The sequence below is a fragment of the Rana temporaria genome, chromosome 12 (assembly GCF_905171775.1).
Source record: "Rana temporaria chromosome 12, aRanTem1.1, whole genome shotgun sequence".
Classification (NCBI taxonomy): domain Eukaryota; kingdom Metazoa; phylum Chordata; class Amphibia; order Anura; family Ranidae; genus Rana; species Rana temporaria.
This window is the reverse complement of record NC_053500.1, coordinates 105,321,513-105,342,853: the sequence shown is the minus strand read 5'-3', so window position 1 is coordinate 105,342,853 and position 21,341 is coordinate 105,321,513. Positions and strand designations below refer to the sequence as shown.

Sequence of the window (21,341 nt, the reverse complement as noted above, 5' to 3'; positions counted from 1 at the left end):
ATGTCGCTATCAGTAACTCAAAGACATGCGTTTCTGATAAGTAATAGTGTAACATTACATAGTCAATATTATGCATTTCTGGTGAGCCATAGGATATTTATATAACAGAAAAGACACAAGATAAACTTCCAATGCTGTGCGTTTCTGACTAGCAACCTTGTAAAGTCGCATAACCCACAGAAATGTTACTACTAATACAACTATGTTAAGCATTTCTGAATAGCAACAGTGTACGGTTATCTAATAGAAGTGTTACCAATATTTCAATGTTATGCGTTTGGTAGGCAACAGTGTACCGTTACATAATCAACATTATGCTTTTCTTTTTTTTCTTTTTTTTAAATCAGAAAGGTTTTTATTGATACAAAAACAAATTTATACTCTCCAGTGCACAAACAGAGGTTGATTCCTTCAAAGCATACATCATACACGAATAGAAACATGTCCCCTACTCCACCCACCAAGATCATTCTTCCCTCTCTTACAAATATACATGCCCTCCCACCTCAATACCAATAATACACCAGACAAGCCCTCATGATCCCACATCGGCACCAGCTTACAGACACCTCAGAAGTCTGGTCATAACAAGCTCCCTGAGACTCAAACCTGGTGTATCCAGCCACATCCCCCATATTCTCTCAAACCTGCCGGGACACCCTCTATGTTGATAAATGTATTTTTCCATCACTAAAGCCTTTCCCACGTGTGTAATCCATGAGGAATGAGTTGGCGGAGAGGCAGACTTCTACCCCATAAGTATTAATTTCCTAGCTTGAAACAAACAGTGACCTAGATACAGCCACACTGGTCATTTCCTCGGGGACCACATCCTCCAGCACCCCCAACAAGCAACACACAGGATCTACCGGAAACCTTAGTTTGAAAAGCAAAATTAATTGTCTCCACCACCCCACTCCAGTATCTGTGCAGCTTCAGGCATCGCCACAGGAGATGTATTAGGTCCCCCTCATGCTGCTGGCATCGGCAGCACAACGGGTCCGCCCGCCTACCCATCCTGTGTAGTCTCACCCGTGTATAGTGTACCCTCAGCAGTATGTACAGTTGTGAGACCTTTTGTGCAACATTTAGGGAACATGTAGTTAGGGATTGAAGGGCCTCCTCCCACTGGTCACCCGTAACCTGGCTGAGATCCCGCTGCCAAGCAGAAAAAGCCCCACACGGGAACGCGTCCAGGTGTTCGGATAGTAGCATCTGATAGCACTGGGAAATAATTCCTTTGGTCTCAGAGGCCGACCGCAGCAAGCGGAATACCGGAGTGGGTGACATTGTCCACTCCACTGCATTCCCCTGCGCCGCCACTGAGTGTCTAAGCTGAAGAAAGGAGAGCCACATAGAGGCCGGTAGATCAAATCTAGCCTGCAGCTGAGGAAATGTCAGCAACCTGCCATTATGAAATATCTGAGACAACATATGTATCCCATGGGTTTTCCAGCGGGATCCCTGCTGCAACTTAGCCAACTCAGTGTAGGAGTAGTTTTTCCAAATTGGACTATGGTCAGTGAACCCTCTCACCCCCTGAAGCTGCCTACCCTTGTTCCAAATTTTTTGGGTTAGTGTTAATGTCGGGTTTTGTTTATTAGATTTGAGAAACATTTGTGCCTCCAGGCCCAGGGGGGTGGTCTCAGCTCCAGAAGCATACAGCATCAGCCGTGCCGCCGATCCCACCGGGTCCCGAGCCATGGAGCCCACCAAATGCTGCAGCTGGGCCGCGATGTAATATACCCAAGGTTTGGGGACGGCCAACCGTCCGTTATCTTTAGCTCGCTGGAGCTGCTCCAGCCTGATCCCACTTCACAGCAACTTTCTGAAAAGGGTGTTCACTACTCTAAAAACCTTCAAGTGTATAACCACCGGGGAGTTGTGTAGGAAGTACAGCAGCTGGGGCATTAATATCATTTTGATTAGGTTTGCTTTGCCTGCAAAGGACATCTTAAGGTTGTTCCACGTGTTAATCTTATCTCTGAAACGGGACAGCAAGGGGTACACATTAAGCAAACAGTAGTCTGACAGTTTGGGCGAGATTTGTACACCTAGGTACTTGAAGCTATCTACTACAGGAATGGGACATGAGACCGGGAGGGTCACCTCCCTGTCCTCATCTAGCATCATCGGGGCAGATTTGGACCAATTAATGGTCAAGCCCGAGAAATGGCCAAACCTCTGTATGACATCCATGACCCCCGGCAGTGACAGGATGGGGTCCCCCAAGAAAAGCAACTTATCATCAGCATAGAGCATTATCTTTTCATGGAGGCCACCATACCTGAAGCCCTCAACCTGGTCGCTCGCCTGTATCAGGGCCGCCAGAGGTTCTAACATTATGCATTTCTAGTGAGCCATAGGATAGCATTTCTGATGCGCAGTCAGGCCAACAATCTATCATAGGCATAGCCTGAACTCCAGATACTAATCCTTCACCCAGTAAAGGAACATGGTAGTTCCAAATAATGGAAGTCTGAGGTGTGTGACTATACCACAATAGTGGTAGCTGCTATTCTACTATTGCATAGGTCTGAGTAGGTGTAGCTGGTCCATACACACAGGTGGGAGCGAGTCCAAGCCTTTAAGGTCTTAACGAGCACAGACCCAGCAATCACTTAGATCTCTCATTAAGGCTGGGTTCACACTACTACACTACTTTCATCCTACTTTGCTCTGTGTTCAATGTTTCCCTATGAGAGCGTCTTGTAGCGTCCTACACAAGTCGGTCCGACTTTGAAAATGCTCCCTGTACTACTTTTGGTCCTACATTGATCCTACTTCAGGCCCATTGAATATCATTGAAGTCGGACCAAAGTAGTATCCTGTTCATGAAAGTAGGATGGATGTAGGATAAATGTAGGACCGATGTAGCAGAGCAAAGTAGGATCAAAGTAGTGTAGTAGTGTGAACCCAGCCTAAGGCTGGGTTCACACTACTACACTACTTTGATCCTACTTTGCTCTGCTACATTGGTCCTACACTGATCCTACATTGGTCCTACATCGGTCCTACTTTCATGAACAGGATACTACTTTGATCCGACTTTGTGATAGTCTGACTTGTTCTTTGACCAATCAAAACAATCCCAGAGTGAGATAAATTCCTTTTACTGCTGCTGTAATCACAAGTAGGATGTCAAAAGTCGGATAGTTAGGACAAAGCTCCTACTTTGGTCCGACTTCAATGATCCTACTTCAGCCCATTGAATATCAATGTAGGACCAAAGTAGTACAGGGAGCATTTTCAAAGTCGGACCGACTTGTGTAGGACCAGTTAAGACAGCTCTCATAGGGAAACATTGATTTTCACACGTCATGCTACATGAGCTCCCAATGTAGGACCGTTGTAGGACAGGTGTGAACCCAGCCGAAGAGGTGATCACAATCTTAGGCTGGAGGCAATCAGACACCTGTAGGGCTTCACACAAAATACAGGCTAATTTTCATAGCTTTAGCATAGAGGTTTGCCCCAGAGAAAACTCTCAATTAAGGGTTGCAGGCTAGCATTTTCTGCTTCTCGTACAGCCCTAAGTGGTTTGTTGCCTAAGCCACAAGAGGTTTTGATTAAGGCTGGGTTCACACTACTACACTACTTTCATCCCACTTTGCTCTGCTACATTGGTCCTACATCCATCCTACTTTCATGAACAGGATACTACTTTGGTCCGACTTCAATGATATTCAATGGGCCTGAAGTAGGATCAATGTAGGACCAAAAGTAGTACAGGGAGCATTTTCAAAGTCGGACGGACTTGTGTAGGACGCTACAAGACGCTCTCATAGGGAAACATTGAACACAGAGCAAAGTAGGATGAAAGTAGTGTAGTAGTGTGAACCCAGCCTCTTACTCTTACACACTGATAGATATAGCAGCAGTGTAAGGAGGAGATGATAGGTTGGAACTTGGAAAGATGTTGCCACTAATAAGCAACCCCCTCAGGGGTAATATATATATATATATATAAAGATGTCCCCTATGCCCCTATCTTAAGAGTTTAGGTAGGTTTTGCGGGGCTAAAAAAAAAAAACAAAAAAAACCTCTAACAGCACCATTATAAGTTATCTGTCAGATCCATAGCAGCTGGCTCTAATCTTTTAGGGATTAATGGAGTGGAAAACAACCACCCTGGATTGAGCCCTGCTCAGGCCCCTATATGAAATTATTCTAGGGACTTCTATAAAGTCCTCAGAGGCCTATCTTCCCTGCAGAGGAGGAGTGTGGACGGTATGATACTGAGCAGTATGTACATGAGATGTGTGTGGAGGTTAAGACAGTGGGCAGCATGTACAGGAAAAGAGTGTGGAGGCTATGCCAGTGGGCAGTATGTACAGGAGAGGAGTGTGAAGGGTATGACAGCTGGCACTACGTACAATAGAGGAGTTTATGATACTGAGCAGTATGTACACGAGATGAGTGTGGAGGGTAAGACAGTGGGCAGTATGTACAGGAGAGGAGTGTGTAGGGTATGACAGCGGGCACTATGTATAGGAGAGAAGTGTGGAGGGTATGACAGTGAGCAGTATGTACAGGGGAGGAGTGTGGAGGGTATGGCGGTGGGCACTATGTACAGGTGAGGAGGATGAAGGAATCTGGGAAGGAAAAATGTAAAAGGTTTGTGGAAGGATGTTTAGGGACTGCGTAGTGGTTAAGTGGGCCATACATTAAGCAGAGACCAGCCATAGTCGATCTATATATGAGCTAGCTGGTTTTACACAAGTCAACCTATTAACCGACTTGAGTACAACCAGCCTGTCAGGTTTTTCACAAAACAATCAGCTATAGTTAGCAACACTGATCATTGTATTTACAGGCAGAACACAATAACACTGCAGGAGTGATTCGCCCATCCACAGGTCAGCAGGTGAGAGGGTGTGTGGGGACAGGCTGGGGAGAGATACTAGTCAGTGGCTGGGTAGGCACTGGCTGGTATCAGAGCCAGATACACACAGTTTACATACGCCACGATCGTTAGAGCGAGAGCAATAATTCTAGCACTAGACCTCCTCTGTAACTCTAGTAACCTGTAAAAAAAGTTAAAGCATCGTTTAGTATACAAAAAGTGCTAACTTTAGTGTTTTTTTTAATGAATCAAACTATTTCTTTCCAAAAAAAGAAAACTTTTAAAAATTGCTGCGCAAATACCGTGCAACATAAAAAGTTGCAAAGACCACCATTTCATTCCATAGGGTGGCTGCTAAAACAATATATATGTTTGAGGGTTCCGAGTAATTTTCTAGCAAAATAAATAAATATGATTTTTACATGTAGGAGAGAAGTGTCAAAATTTGCCTGGGTGACGAGGGGTTAGTTACCATAAGTAATATACAAGCACTGTGAGCTCATCCTCTCAGTCGGCTGCAGAGTGTGTCAGTTACTGGACGCTATGTATATAGTTTCTGACAGGCTGCGCAAGCAGCCCCGTATCTCCGGAACCATAAATGCTACCAGCCCCATATTTTAACCAGTGGTGGGGTAGGTCTTTGGACATCCAAATGTGGGGTCTCTGTGACCCCTGATTGCCGAGCTACAACCCTCAAAGTCGATCTTTATTTATTTTCTTTTTTTTTGGGCAAATGGTCCTATGTTGAGAAAGGGGCCTGGAGCTGCAGCTCCAATAGCCTCTATGTTAATCCGGCCCTGTGTGCATGTGTGGAAATAAAAAAAATGCTGACAAGTAAGAAGCATTTATGATAGAAATTTAAGGATTAACCAAGTCAAAAAATGTGCAGACTTTGTGGGCACACAATGAGAGAGAATAAGTGAAAAAAAAAAAAAAGTATACATTTTATTACAACACAATTAAAAAAACATATAAACAACATACAAACAACACCCTGTATGGACACAGTTACCCAATAATGCAGTTATAGAGGACGATACAAAGATTTAATACTGTATCAAGGTATAGAAGAATTTCTGATCCAGTAATGCCTCCAAAAAATTGCTTGTAGACGGTCGCAAGTTTTTGGAGGCATTACTGGATCAGAAATTCTTCTCTTACCTTGATACAGTATTAAATGAATCTTTTTACTGTAGGTCCAGTCCTCTATAACTGCATTATTGGGTAACTGTGTCCATAAAGGATGTAACAGTTTGTATGTTGTTTATATGTTTTTTAATTATGTTGTAATAAAATGTATACTTTACAGATTTTCTCTTATTGTGTGCCCACAAAGTCCGCAATTTTTTTGACTTGGTCAATTCTTAATGCGGTAGTAAACCGCAATTTTTTTTTCTTTACACCTGTAAGGGAAAAGGCATAATGAGCTAGTATGTACTGCAGTTGACCTTCAATCTTACAACCCTATAGACTAGGGAATGCAAAACCCCAATGAAGTGAATGAAAGCCGGATGGGAGATTCTAATATTGGTAGGCCATAGGGATGCATCGAATGGGTTTTTTGGTGCCGAATACAGTACCGAAAATAAAAAAATACACTAGGCCGAAAACCGAAAGTGACTGTTTAAAAAAAATATTTTTGTACAGGAGATGGTCAGAGACTGCAGACGTGGTACAGGAGATGGTCAGAGACTGCGGACGTGGTACAGGAGATGGTCAGAGACTGCGGACGTGGTACAGGAGATGGTCAGAGACTGCAGACGTGGTACAGGAGATGGTCAGACACTGCGGACGTGGTACAGGAGATGGTCAGACACTGCGGACGTGGTACAGGAGATGGTCAGAGACTGCGGACGTGGTACAGGAGATGGTGAGACTGCGGACGTGGTACAGGAGATGGTCAGAGACTGCGGACGTGGTACAGGAGATGGTCAGAGACTGCGGACGTGGTACAGGAGATGGTCAGAGACTGCGGACGTGGTACAGGAGATGGTCAGATCATCGGTATGATCAGTGTGAGGAGCATTATCCGTGTAGCACTACCCCCGAAGGAGCTGCTGGTTTAGATTTTGGGTTTTGCACGTTACCTCTAAGTAAGTCGTCTAGGGAGAGATGTCTGTAGTACTTGTCCACACAAGAAGTAAAACCTTCAACTGTAGGTTTTATTTTAGCTGCATAAATTTGTGAAGGAAGTAGAGAGTATAGAGAGGGGGAAGGTTCAGGTACACGGTACAAAATGCACAATAGTATTCAGAATTCCAATATTCGCCACTCAATCCTGAGTGGGTATTGCTCACCCGCATAGACCCCTCTCACATGGCCTAGCAGCCGGGATGACGCACGGACAGTATAGGAACAGTCTCTGCCACAGACCATTTAAGAACACGGAATGAATATTCAGGGATCCTCCTGCACAGGATTTAAAGTCCCGAAATTCTTGCCTTATGCTGCGTACAAACGATCATTTTCGGGTTGTAAAAAACGAAGTTTTTCAGGCTCTAGAAAAAAACAACGTTATTTTTCAACTTGATCATTAAAACGGCCTTGCCTACACACGATCGTGAAAAAAAAAATGCTCTAGCAAAGCGCGGTGATGTACAACGGCACTATAAAAGGGGAAGTTCCATTCGGATGACGCCACCCTTTGGGCTGCTTTAGCTGGTTTTGTGTTAGTAAAAGACAATTCGCGCTTTTCTGTCTGTTACAGCGTGATGAATGTGCTTACTCCATTACGAATGGTAGTTTTACCAGAACGAGCGCTCCCGTCTCATAACTGCTTCTGAGCATGCGCAGATTTTTTACGTCATTAAAGCCCACACACGACCATTTTTTACAACCCGAAAAACGACAACGTTTAAAACATAGTGAAAAAATAGAGCATGTTCGAAAAAAAAATTGCCAGTTTTTCAGAACCCTAAAAAATGCTCTGAAGTCCACACACGATCGTTTTTAATGACATTAAAAAAAACGTTGTTTTTTACAACCCGAAAAATGATCATGTGTACGCGGCATTACAAAGAGCCTTTAAGCCAATCCCGTGGACTGTAAGGTATTGTAGGTTAACGGTGCATCCTTCAAGAAGTTACCAGGCCTCTCCCAAAGTACCAGTCTTCCACTTGGTCCTTTCCGGGACAGGTCCTCCCCTGGCTTCCTTATTTGAGTGGCCTCCTCCCTCAGGACGGACAGCACAGGATCACCTCCAACGCATAGGCCCCAGCCAGGATTACTGGGCCTACTTTACAGGAACACAGCCTCAGACCAGCGTGGTCCTGAGACTGAGATCACGCACACCCACCTTGCACCAGGTGGGCCACGAGGCGAAGGACCCTGAAAAACGGCGTCCGCCTCTTAAGTATCCCCTCCTAGCATGCACAGTGGGGTCACCACTCCCACTGTACTTCTGCCGAGGAGGGACACCCAATACACCATGGTACACCTGCGTTTCAACATGGGCCTGAAGTGGCAACGCCACCCACAGGCAACAAGGGAAAAATACTACCAGGCAGTACCACAGCCGGAACAGAGGCAAATTTGTACACAATTCAACAGGTCTGGTCCCAACTATTGGTCCAGACATCCCCTAAATTTGAAATAGCGCCCCAATCTTTGGGAGTAGGGCGCTATATTGGTGTGCAGCGCCGTGGAGGTTAAGCGTGCAGGACTTGTTGCTTGACATGCTGTTAGAAACAGTGAGCCTGCTCGCTTCACAGAGCTCCGGGGCTGCCTCCGATTGTGGTCGGGAGAGGAAGAACGGGGACATGCCAATGTAAACACAGCATTACCCTGTTCTTCCTAGTGACAGGACAGTGATCTACTGCTCCCTGTGATCAGAAACAGAGATCACTGAGGTGTCACCCGTAGCCACGCCCCCTCACAGTTAGAATCACTCCCTAGAACACACTTAACCCCTTTCAGCGCCCCCTAGTGGTTAACCGCTTCCCTGCCAGTGTAATTTTCACAGTAATCAGTGCATTTGTATAGCACTGATCGCTGTATAAATGACAATGGTCACAAAAATGTGTCAAAAGTGTCCGATGTTTCCGCCATAAAGTCGCAGTCCCGATAGAAATCGCAGATCGCTGCCATTACTAGTAAAAAATAAATAATAATGCCATAAAACTACCCCTATTTTGTAGACGATATAACTTTTGCGCAAACCAATCAATATATGCTTATTGCTTATTTTTTTTACCAAAAACATGTAGAAGAATACGTATTGGCCTACACTGAGGAAAAAAATTGTTTGAAAAAATAAAAAATGGGATATTTATTATAGCAAAAAGTAAAAGATATTGTATTTTTTTTAAATTGTCGCTCTTCTTTTATTTATAGCCCAAAAAAAAAAAAAAAATTTGCAGAGATGATCAGATACCACCAAAAGAAAGCTCTATTTGTGGGGAAAAAAGGGAGCATCAATTTTGTTTGGGTACAATGTCACGCGCCTGTGCAATTGTCAGCTAAAGCGACGCAGTGCCGAAAAAGTGGCCCGGTCATTTTGCAGCCAAATGGTCTGGGGCTGAAGTGGTTAAAGCAGGAGATGTCCAAAGTTTTTTCAAAAAGGGCCAGATTTGATGAAGTGAACATGCGTGTGGGCTGACCATTTTGCCTGACATTCTCTGAACCATTAAAATTTGGTCTAAAGCCTCGTACACGGGATCGGATATCTGATGGAATCTAATCCGATGGATTTTTTTCGTCGGATATCCGATGAAGCTGACTTTCATCAGTCTTGCCTACACAACATCAGTCAAAAATCCGACCGTGCCAAAACACGGTGACGTAAAACACTGTATACGACGTGCTGAAAAAAAATGAACTTCAATGCTTCCGAGCATCCGTCGACTTGATTCTGAGCATGCGTGGATTTTTGACCGATGGACTTCCACACAGACAATCGTTTTTTTTCTATTGTTTTTTATCCATAACATGTTCTATTTTTTTTCACCGATGGAAAACAAACCGATGGGGCCCACACACGATCGGTTTGTCCGATGAAAACGGTCCATCGGTCTGTTTTCATCGGACAAACCGATCGTGTGTACAGGGCTTAAGTGTGTTTGTCACTAACACACTGCACAACAAGAATTCTCTTGCCTTTGTGGCGGTATGTGGTGAAGAGATGAGCTCAGGCTTGTGTTAAGGTAATGTGCATTTTTCCACGCGTTGCTGCACTTCAGGGAAATGCGTGAACCTCGCAGCATTGTGGGCCCATTCATTTTATATAGCACCCAATGGCACCTCTATACTAGTGCTCCACTAGAAAAAAAAATGCTCTATTCACACAGGAATTTACACACGCTACAAATCCTAGCGACAAGAATCTGTGGATTCCTGCATCTGGGAATGACAGCTGTGTGCAGATAGCTGTGGCCGCTGAGCCCGCACAGTGCAATGACAGGCTGGACATACCCGTGTATAGAGCCTAGCAGGTCTGTTGGGGTGCTTTTGCAGCACGTTACAAAACAGATGGACTCATTCAGGGGGGACAGGTATACATTATTAGCGTGTAATCAGTGGGGGTGGAGCAAAACAAGGTCATTCTGCACCTGCACTGCATACACAATGGCCCGGATTCAAGAAGCAATTGCGCCTGTGTAACCATAGGTTACACAGCGCAATTGCTTACTTGCCCCGGCGTTACGAATGCTCCTGATTCAGGAACATCGTAACGCCGACTGCAGCCTAAAAAAGAGATTTTTAATACAGCTTACCTGTAAAATCTTTTTCTTGGAGTACATCACGGGACACAGAGCGGCATTCATTACTATATGGGTTATATGGAGTACCTTCAGGTGTAGACACTGGCAATCTCAAACAGGAAATGCCCCTCCCTATATAACCCCCTCCCATAGGAGGAGTACCTCAGTTTTGTAGCAAGCAGTATGCCTCCCAAAATGGTCCTCAAAAAAGAGGGGTGGGAGCTCTGTGTCCCGTGATGTACTCCAAGAAAAAGATTTTACAGGTAAGCTGTATTAAAAATCTCTTTTTCTTTATCGTACATCACGGGACACAGAGCGGCATTCATTACTATATGGGATGTCCCAAAGCAATGCTTACAATGAGGGGAGGGAGAACATCTCCAAGACAAAAGGATTTAATTTAGAGATATACTCAAATCATAATAAATCCAACTTAGTTGAGAAAAATAATTTTAAATTTTAAATTTAACTCAAAAAAGAGGAGCCCCCGGAATCCGAGGGTCTCAAACTGCAGCCTGCAGCACTGCCTGCCCGAAGGCAGTATCAGTCTTCCTTCTTACGTCCAACTGGTAGAATTTTGTAAACGTGTGGACAGAAGACCAGGTTGCCGCCTTGCAAACTTGAGCCATAGAGATCTGGTGGTGTGCTGCCCAGGAGGCGCCCCTGGCCCTAGTAGAATGAGCCTTTAATGATACTGGAGGAGGCAACCTTTTCAAGCCGTAGGCCTGAGTGATTAATTGCTTAATCCACCTAGAAATGGTGGACTTTGCAGCTGCCTGCCCCTTCTTGGGCCCATCCGGTAGAATGAACAGCACATCTGTTTTCCGGATCTTCTTTGTAGCTTTAAGATAGGCCTTCATGGCCCTGACAATATCCAAGGTATGCAGCAACCCTTCCTTTCTGGAAGTAGGTTTAGGGAAGAAGGATGGTAATACCAAATCCTGGTTCAAATGAAAACTGGATATGACCTTCGGTAGGAAGGAAGGATGAGGGCGGAGAACGACCCTGTCCTTATGAAAAATAAGATATGGTTCCTTACAGGATAAGGCCGCCAGTTCCGATACTCTTCTTGCGGAAACTATGGCAACCAAAAATACTAACTTCCTTGTCAGTAGAACCAAAGGAATTTCAGCCAACGGCTCAAACGGTTGTTTCTGTAAACTTGACAGAACAAGATTTAAATCCCACGGACAAAGCGGGGATTTAACTGGAGGTCTAATACGCAAGACCCCTTGAAGGAAGGTCTTAACCAGCGAGTGGGTGGCCAGCGGCCGCTGAAACCACACTGACAGAGCAGAAATCTGTCCTTTGATTGTGCTTAATGCCAATCCTTTATCCACTCCTAGCTGGAGAAAACTTAATACTCTATCGATGGTAAATTTGCGAGAAAGCCATCGCTTGGACTCACACCAGCCTACATAGGCCTTCCAGACCCTGTAATAAATCACCCTAGAGACCGGTTTCCTGGCTCTGATTAGGGTAGAGACTACTTTCTGAGACAGACCTCTACCCCTGAGAATCAGGGATTCAGCTTCCAGGCCGTCAAATTTAGATGCCGTAAGGCAGGGTGGAGGATCGGACCTTGCGATAGCAGGTCTGGCCGTAGAGGAAGAGTCCAAGGGTCTCCCACTACCATCTTTAGGATGAGTGAGTACCATGCCCTTCTGGGCCATGCTGGAGCTACCAGGATGACTGGTATGTGTTCCACCCGGATCCTGCGCAGCAGGCGGGGTAGTAACTGGAGCGGGGGAAACGCATAAAGAAGTTTGAACTGATGCCAAGGGCAAAACAACGCATCGGTTCCGCAGGCCATCGGATCCCTTGAGCGGGATATGAACCTGTCTAGTTTCTTGTTGAGTCTCGATGCCATGATATCCACGTCCGGCACTCCCCATCTTTGGCAGAGTGCTTGAAAGACTTGTGGATGCAGAGACCATTCCCCCGGCCATAGAGTCTGGCGGCTTAAGAAGTCCGCCTGAAAGTTGTCCACTCCTGGAATGAATATTGCCGATATGCAGGGCACATGCGCCTCTGCCCATAGGAGAATGAAGCTCACCTCTCTCTGAGCGGCTTGACTCCTGGTTCCCCCTTGGTGATTTATGTATGCCACGGCCGTGGCATTGTCTGATTGAATTCTCACCGGGAACCCCTGCAATTTTGACGTCCAAGCCCTGAGGGCTAGTCGAGCAGCTCTGAGCTCCAAGATGTTGATGGGCAACTGCTTCTCTGGCTTTGCCCAAGTACCTTGGCGAGTGCAACCATCCAAAATTGCTCCCCAGCCCGTCAGGCTGGCGTCTGTGGTCACTATCTTCCAAGCCACTGGGCTGAAAGACTTCCCCTTCAGTAGATTCTGAGGGTCTAACCACCAACACAGACTTTGTCGTACTCTTGATAAGAGCGGCAACGGGATATCCAAGGCCTGTGGCCTTCTGCTCCATGCTGACAGGATGGCTGCCTGTAGGATGCGAGTGTGGCTCTGGGCGTATGGTACCGCCTCGAACGTGGCCACCATCTTGCCTAGTAACCTCATACATAGGCGAATAGTCGGTTCTTTCTTGCTTAGAACCAGTAGGATTAATTCCTTGATGGCTTTTACCTTCCTCAGAGGTAGGAACACTCCTTGTTGTTCTGTGTCTAATCTCATGCCGAGATATTCCAACTGCCTTGTGGGCTGGAAAGCTGACTTTTCTCGATTTAGGACCCAGCCGAACCTCTCGAGGTATTGGACCGTGAGGGCCACTGCTCGCTCCAAGCCGGGAGACGAGTGGTCTATGACTAGGAGGTCGTCCAGGTATGCTAGGATCGTGACCCCTTGGATCCTTAGCTTGGCTAGGATCGGAGCTAGGACCTTCGTGAACACCCGGGGGGCCGTAGCCAACCCGAAGGGAAGCGCCACGAATTGGAAGTGACGCGAAGCCACCATGAAGCGTAGATATCTTTGATGTGGCTGATAAATTGGAACATGAAGGTAGGCATCCTTTATGTCTATGGACGCCATGAAGTCGTCCTTCTGGAGTGTGGCAGCTGCTGACCGCACGGATTCCATCCGAAATGAGCGGATCTTTAGATATGCATTTACCATCTTTAGGTCCAAAATTGGCCTGACATCTCCATTGGATTTTGGGATGATGAATAGGTTGGAGTAGAAACCCAGCCCCTGTTCCAGGACTGGCCGGAATCCGAGGCGGATCGTTTGGAATCCTCGACTCCTGGAAATGAGAAGGAGGAAACCTTAGGAAATCTAATTTGTAGCCTGTGGCCACGGAAGACCGTACCCACTCGTCGGGAATGCTGGCTTCCCAAATCTCTGAAAAGAGTCGCAGCCTTCCCCCCACCTTCGTGGGTGGGGGCGCCCCTTGATAAGGTTGGCTTGGGGGCTGGTTTTGCTGGTTTGCGAAACCACTGCCTTTTGCCTCTAACAGCCTGTCCTTGTGATTTGCTGTTGAAGCCGAAGTTTGCTTTTGCAGGAGGCCGTCGATACTGCTTGGCATTAGAGGGCCCCTGCCCAGGGGAATACTGTCGTTTAAACGCAGGCCCCTGAACCTTCTTCTTAGTTGGCAAGAGAGTACTCTTGCCGTTTGAAATGGTCTGAATGTATTTATCTAGGTCTTCTCCGAAGAGTCGTCCTCCATGGAAGGGGAACCCTACCAGGAGCTTCTTGCATGGGGGCTCAGCCTCCCAGCTATTTAACCATAAGAGTCTTCTCATATGGATAAGGGATAACGATAAACGTGACGCTTGCTGGATAGAATCCTTGATTGCGTCTACCGTAAAACCTATGGCCTTAAGGACATCCGAAAATTCTTCTGCCTGCTGGGCAGGAATAAGTTTAAGCATCTGCTTAAATTGATCCGATAATGCTTGAGCGACCCCAATCGCAGCCACAGCTGGCTGTACTACTGCCCCTGCAGTAGTGAAGGAGTTCTTAAGTAGTGCTTCCAAGCGCTTATCAACTGGATCCTTGAACACCTGTATGTTTTCTACAGGGCATGTTAACGATTTGTTAACACATGAGATGGCTGCGTCCACTGCAGGAGTAGCCCATCTTTTGGAAAATTTTTCTTCCATAGGATATAGGACAGAGAACTTCTTAGGTGGTAAGAAGATCTTATCTGGCTTGTTCCAATCTTGGAACAAAACTCCCTCTAATAGAGGATGGATCGGAAACACAGCATTGCTTTGAGGCGCCCTCAGTGAGCCCAAAGCTGAAACCGTCGATACCTGGAGATCTGGTACTGGCAAGTTGAATGCCCTATGGACCAAGTCCGACAATCCTTGAATCCACCAGCTCTCCCTCAGGGAGACTGCCCCAGACTCCTCTGTATCCGGATCTTCGATCCCTGAACCTACTTGGTCCTTGTCCAAGAGGTCGTCCAATTCCCCTGAGGAAAGGACCTCCTCTTCTGAGGGTCCGCGCTCGGGCGACGGAGATCTATTCCGCTTACTGCCCCGCATAGCTGCGGCTATCATTTTACCCATGCTTTTCTGCATCTCTTTTAAAGAGGTGAGTAATACCTCCTCCGTGACCATCTTAGGGTTGGACTGACCCGCGTCAGCTCCAGCCCCAGATCCCGATGGCCCCAAGGCTCCCTGTGGGGAAAGCAGCGGCATAGCTTTGTCCGAGACCTCAGACTCTCTGGGGGAATCCCCACCTCTTGTACCCTTGTTTTTTGATGCCATGGTACAATACCGAGGTACACCTGCTACTTATTGGTACCTGGGACTTATAAATAGTTAAATGCCCAAACACCTGTTTGGGGGATAAAAAATGCTTCCTCTCCCCTAGATGACACTTTTTTTTTTTTTTTTTTAAAAAAAAAATCTTTTTTTTTTTTTTTTTTTTTTTCAAATCTAGGAAAGAAAAAACATTCTGTCCCCCTGAGTAGTATTGCAAGAAAAACTATGAGATGGAAAAGAAACAGCCTATTCCTAGGCTTGAAAACAGTCTTTCTGAAGACTGCAATATTCTTTCTGGCCACTGTGTGTCCTCGGCGCCCCGTGCTTGCCGTTCTGGTCTTTCCTCCTCAGTTCCAAAGTATTGAATGAGCTATATGGAACAAACAAGGAAGGGCCGCCCCTTCCTTAAGCCACTGACCCGCCCTTCCCCCCCCAGCAATCTCAAACAGGAAATGCCCCTCCCGACAGGGGGGGGGTGGGGTTGGGAGGAAGGGACCTCTCTGCTCCAGCAAACTGCAGCCTGGAACCATGAGGAGGTCAGCGTTTTGCCTGCTTTGCAGGCCGTGAGGAGGAAGACTGAATGGAGCATCGCCTGGAGGCTTGCAGGTAAGCACAGCTCTCTGACACACACATATACTTTTATATCACACAGGCCCCACTCAATGCTTTTCCAACACTACAAGGGAGGTCACATCTTATGGGGAATAATACATATAGAGCCATCCTATCTTTATGATATGTGACTAGTTTGCCAGATGCAGTGCATAACTTTAGGCATGTCCCCTGTGACCCCCCAGAAAAAACCTGCTAAGAACCAAGTTCCGCAAGTTTTCCCCTCACTTACCTGCTCCATGCCGCAGGACTTTGCCAAGCAAGAGGCCCAATCTTCCCCCATCTCGGTGGGGATGTCTAGACCTTCAGGCCCTGGGTTCCTATGAAGGATCCACTGTCCTGGGCCCATATAGCACTCTGGCAACAGAAACATTAGGCACCCAAAGGTTTCTAAGTTCTGGGCCCAGGGTCCAGCTCTCTAAAAAGAAAAGCATTATGGGCTATACCCCAAGGGTTTGGGGTCCGGTTACTGACCACTTTAGCGCTGAGGCTTTTTTGGACAGAACCGGTTAGCTCACCTAATCCCAAGGATGTGGAGGCAAGCTAAACCATGACTAACACCTAAGACACTGGCGGAAAAACTGAGGTACTCCTCCTATGGGAGGGGGTTATATAGGGAGGGGCATTTCCTGTTTGAGATTGCCAGTGTCTACACCTGAAGGTACTCCATATAACCCATATAGTAATGAATGCCGCTCTGTGTCCCGTGATGTACGATAAAGAAATCATAAGGCTCTTATGCCACGCATATCTTAGGCTGCATTCTTGCGATGGCCGCTAGGGGGCGCTCCCATTGTGCTCAGTGTATAGTATGCAAATTGCATACTAACACCGATTCACAATGTTGCGCGAGCCCTGCGTACGCAATTTACGTTGTTTCCGTACGGCGTGTTTAGCGTAAGGCTGCCCCTTCTAATAGCAGGGGCAGCCAATGCTAAAGTATACCCGACGTTCCCGCGTCGCGACGTTCGATTTTTACGTAATTTGCGTAAGTGATTCGTGAATGGCGCTGGACGCCATTCACGTTCACTTTGAAGCAAATGACGTCCTTGCGACGTCATTTTCCGCAATGCACGTCGGGAAAGTTTCCCGACGGAGCATGCGCTCTACGCTCGGCGCAGGAGCGCGCCTAATTTAAATGATTCCCGCCCCCTACGGGATTAATTACATTAGGCGCCCTTACGCAGGGCAAGTTTACACAGCGCACACGCAATTTACGGAGCTATTGCTCCGTGAATCGCGGGTAGCGCAGTAAATTTGCGGGGGCGCAGGGCAAAAACGCTGCCCTGCGCCTCCGCAAATAAGGGGCAATTCTACCTGAATCCGGGCCACTGTTAATATTTACATGCAGGCCCTGAAGTCACTAAGCAGCAGTCCATTTGCGCAGTATTTATGTGTACGTTCAAACAAATGTTTATATACATACAGCATAAAATGTGCTCAAAAACAGAACAGAATGCAAATGTTTCTAGTTTTGGCTTCCATAGGTAAAGTAGTAGTGAAGTTGTTCCAACACAAGTATATATTCTGATTAGCGCATCATGGACTTGTGGGTGGGCGTGACCTTCTCATTTCTATGTTATTCAATAGAGGGGGGAATAGGCAGAGGATGTGGCTACAAACTGACCAGAAGATACCAGGCTAGCACAGCACGCCTGTATTTCTGAATGCAATGAACGTTGGACTTGTGTCCTACTATGTAATGAGAAGGATTGCAAACTGACCATGCTGGCACAGATTGACTTCCATGCGCAGCATAGTCAGTTTACAACCAGATATTACATAGGGGTAGGGCTAGGAAAAAAAATCGATTTGATTCATATTTTTTTTTTAAATTCCCCAGGACCGGCCGGTCCTGAGGAGCTGCAGGCAGGAGTTTTTAGGTGAGGCCGCAGCTTCGGCCGGACATCGCGGACTAGGCAGAAGCAGCGGCCTCGCCTAAAAACTCCTGTTAGCAGCTCCTCAGGATCGGCGCAGTGTCCATCAAAAAAAAAACACAGCGGCCTCGCCTAAAAACTCCTGTTAGCAGCTCCTCAGGATCGGCGCAGTGTCCATCAAAAAAAAAAAAGCAGCGGCCTCGCCTAAAAACTCCTGTTAGCAGCTCCTCAGGATCGGCGCAGTGTCCATAAAAAAAAAAAAAAAAAACTTGATTTGAATCGTAATGTCAATTTTTTTCTAATAAAAAAACAAAAAAAAAAAAAAAACGCAGATCTTTTTGTGTAAAAAAAAAAAAAAAAAATCGCCCAGCTCTACATAGGGGGTTGAGGAATCAATAGGCTAGATAAATTAAATAACACAGTTTACAGCCTTTACTGACCGGGGGGGGTGGGGTGCAGGAGACCCAACCAACCGGATTGCCGCCCCCGCCCCCCCCATAAAATTTACCACCAGCCGCCACTACATCTGAAGCCGCACAATTTCAAAGCAGCATTTCCATGCAACTTCGGGTGCGACTTGAAAGACATCTGTGTGGCTTCATGAACAGATGTCTATTGAAGTTGCATCTGAAATTGGCAAAAGTAGCGCAGGAACTAATTTTGCAAATTGCACCGATTGGAACAGGGGTATTGCTGGCAATAGGCTGCGACTTCTTATGCAATCTGATCAGTGGCAGCCCGTAATGCAGGGCGCATTCATGAGTCCGTGCCCTGATCTACATGCAGGGCGCATTCATGAGTCCGTGCCCTGATCTACATGCAGGGCGCATTCATGAGTCCATGCCCTGATCTACATGCAGGGCGCATTCATGAGTCCGTCCCCCTGATCTACATACAGGGCGCCAGACGCATGGATTGCAATGTTTTTTTTTCAAGCAAATGATTATAACCAGAGGCTCCAATAGCCATCAAAAAAGGGTGGGTTTGAGATGCAGGGCACTGCGCCCCAAGCACACCCACTTATGTGACAATAACGAATGAATATTCGCTATCGTCTTCCTGATTCTCCTTCCGGCCAATCAGGAAGCGGGTCCTGAGACTGTCTGAACCAAAAGGTGATCCAGTTGGCTGCCTAGGAGGAGGGAGGAGACACATGGCGCACGGAGTAGAGGCAGGGGAAGTCACTGCCCACGACCTAGACGGGGACGACCGACGGGTGTGGCAGGAGGCGCAGGTGTCCTGCCTGACAAAGGGGGGTTGTACCCCCCCCCAAAAAAATATACCACCAGCCGCCACTGGATTTGATACTGTGAAGGAGGGCTTATACTACTTTAAAGCGGGAGTTCACCCTCAAATCAACTTTCTGACATTAGTTCCAGCATACTGCTAACATCTGCAGTATGCCGTTTTTTTTTTTTTTTCGCTACTTATCGTTTTATGAGCCCTTGTTATCCGGCTCCGAGCGAGGATCGCTTCCGGGTATAGGCGTTCCTAAGCGAAGAGGAGTTGATTGACGGTCGGCTAAAGCGCGTCACGGCTTCCGAAAATACCCGAGAGTGACACTCGGGTGTTTACGGCGCCTGCGCAGTCAGCTCTACACGGCAGGCGCCGTAAACACCCGAGTGTCATTTCGGGTATTTTCGGAAGCCGTGACGTGCTTTAGCCGACCATCAATCAACTCCTCTTCGCTTAGGAACGCCTATTCCCCGCAGGATTCCCCGCTCGGAGCCAGAAAACAACGGCTCATAAAACGATAAGTAGTGAAAAAAAAAAACAGCATACTGCAGATGTTAGCAGTATGCTGGAACTAATGTCAGAAAGTTGATTTGGGGGTGAACTCCCGCTTTAACCTAACACAATTTTAATGAGGATGTGATAACATAGAAGCAGCCAGCATGGGTCCTGTAGCTATTCATACACAGGCGCCCAGGCAGTGTGTGCAGCTTTCAGGGGCCCCGGAACCACACTTACTCCCCTCACCTATACTGTCCGTATCCTGGAACTCTGTGACCAGAGTCTGCAGGTACTGGAACCTCTCAGCGCCTGCGCACTGTCCGCCGTTCATCTTCCCGTCCTCCCCCGACGTTCACACAACCAGGAGATCCCGCCGTTCCGGAGGTGACGTCAATGGACTGGCGGAAGAAGCTCTCACACATGACCAGAGTACTGGCTGAGTCGTGTAACAATATAGTTTCAGTTAGGGTTGTCGTTACTTGTGCAGCATGTCAGACGTTCATCGTGTTCTGTTCTGTTATGTGAAATGTCTTTTCCTGCAATAGGTGTACGTACCAGTCTGCGGGGGATTATCTATTAGACAATGCCGCCATCTAGTGTCATGTGCGAGAAGTACAGTCAGCGTATTAAAATGTGGAGCTAGCCGGGTGCTCCTGAGGTGTCTCTTCTCTACATGGTACCAAAAACTATAGAGGATGAAGAGTGGTCAATAAAAATCATGATTTTATCCACACACTGAATTATTTTTGTTTGTATTTGATGTTTTGTTAGGAGGTCTGGGTTCCAAATTGCTGTCTGTGCTTCTATTGTGGCGACCCCCCCACCCCCCCCCCCCCCCCCCCTGCTTCCTGCTCAGGCGACACTGGCATAGGAATTAAAAGAACAGACATGCAGTGCCAATAAAAAAAAAAAAAACACTTCCCATCCGGACACTGCACATATACGGCCAGGTGGGCGTTTCCTTCTTCTGAGTGAACATTCCTAATTGTCCTTAAAGTGGAGGTTCTTCCGAAATTATTTTTTTTAAGATTAGATTCATGCTCATTTTGTGAAGGGGAATCGGCTAGTTTTTTTAAAAACGAAGCAGTACTTACCGTTTTAAAGAGCGATCTTCTCCGCCACTTCCGGGTATGGTCTGCGGGACTGGGCGTTCCTTCTTGATTGACAGGCTTCCGACGGTCGCATCCATCGTGTCACGATTTTCCGAAAGTAGCCAAACGTCGGTGCGCAGGCGCCGTATAGAGCCGCACCGACGTTCGGCTTCTTTCGGCTACTTGTGACGCGATAGATGCGACCGTCGGAAGCCTGTCAATCAAGAAGGAACGCCCAGTCCCGAAGACCATACCCGGAAGCGGCGGAGAAGATCGCTCTCTAAAACGGTAAGTACTGCTTCGGTTTTTAAAAAAATAGCGGATTCCCCTAGACAAAATGAGCATGAATATAATCTTAAATTTTTTTTTTTTCGGGGGAACCTCCACTTTAAGAAGGAGCGGGATCCTGATGCACTCGTGTCCCCCGAATGCTCTGCATCTGTATCTCTTGGCTAGAGGGCTCTGTGATTTGCCCTCCTGATGGCTGTGTCCAATCACAGCCATTGTGTGAAGGAGTCACAAAAAGTGGGATTGCGCAGACGCGTGCCTGCGCAGCGGCGCAATCCCAATGCTCCTGTGTCCCCCTGTAAAAGGGCAACATGCACGGCAGGCGGGCTCTGTGATTTGCCCTCCTGATCACATGACGGTTGTGTCCAAACACAGCGGTAATGTAAGCAGAGAGCCGTTGCCAGGCAATCAGCTTTGCTTCTCCTCACACAGAGTCGGTGAGGAGAAGGAGAGCGGATCTGCGAGATGGGGATCAGTGTGTATGAGCTGTTTTTATTAGCTTTTTATTACCCAGCTA

The 21,341-nt window shown here is 46.9% G+C and overlaps 1 protein-coding gene across 1 annotated transcript in view; it reads right to left on the bottom strand.

The window, feature by feature from the left end:
• The window catches only part of ARMC7 (armadillo repeat containing 7), a 40,322-nt gene extending 20,338 nt beyond the window's left edge, over positions 1 to 19,984 (bottom strand). The window contains exon 1 of the mRNA XM_040330077.1: positions 19,692 to 19,984. Coding sequence (XP_040186011.1) covers positions 19,692 to 19,776 — 85 coding nt within the window. The 5' untranslated portion in view covers positions 19,777 to 19,984. The remainder of the gene's footprint in view (positions 1 to 19,691) is intronic.
• Positions 19,985 to 21,341: the final 1,357 nt, after the last annotated feature.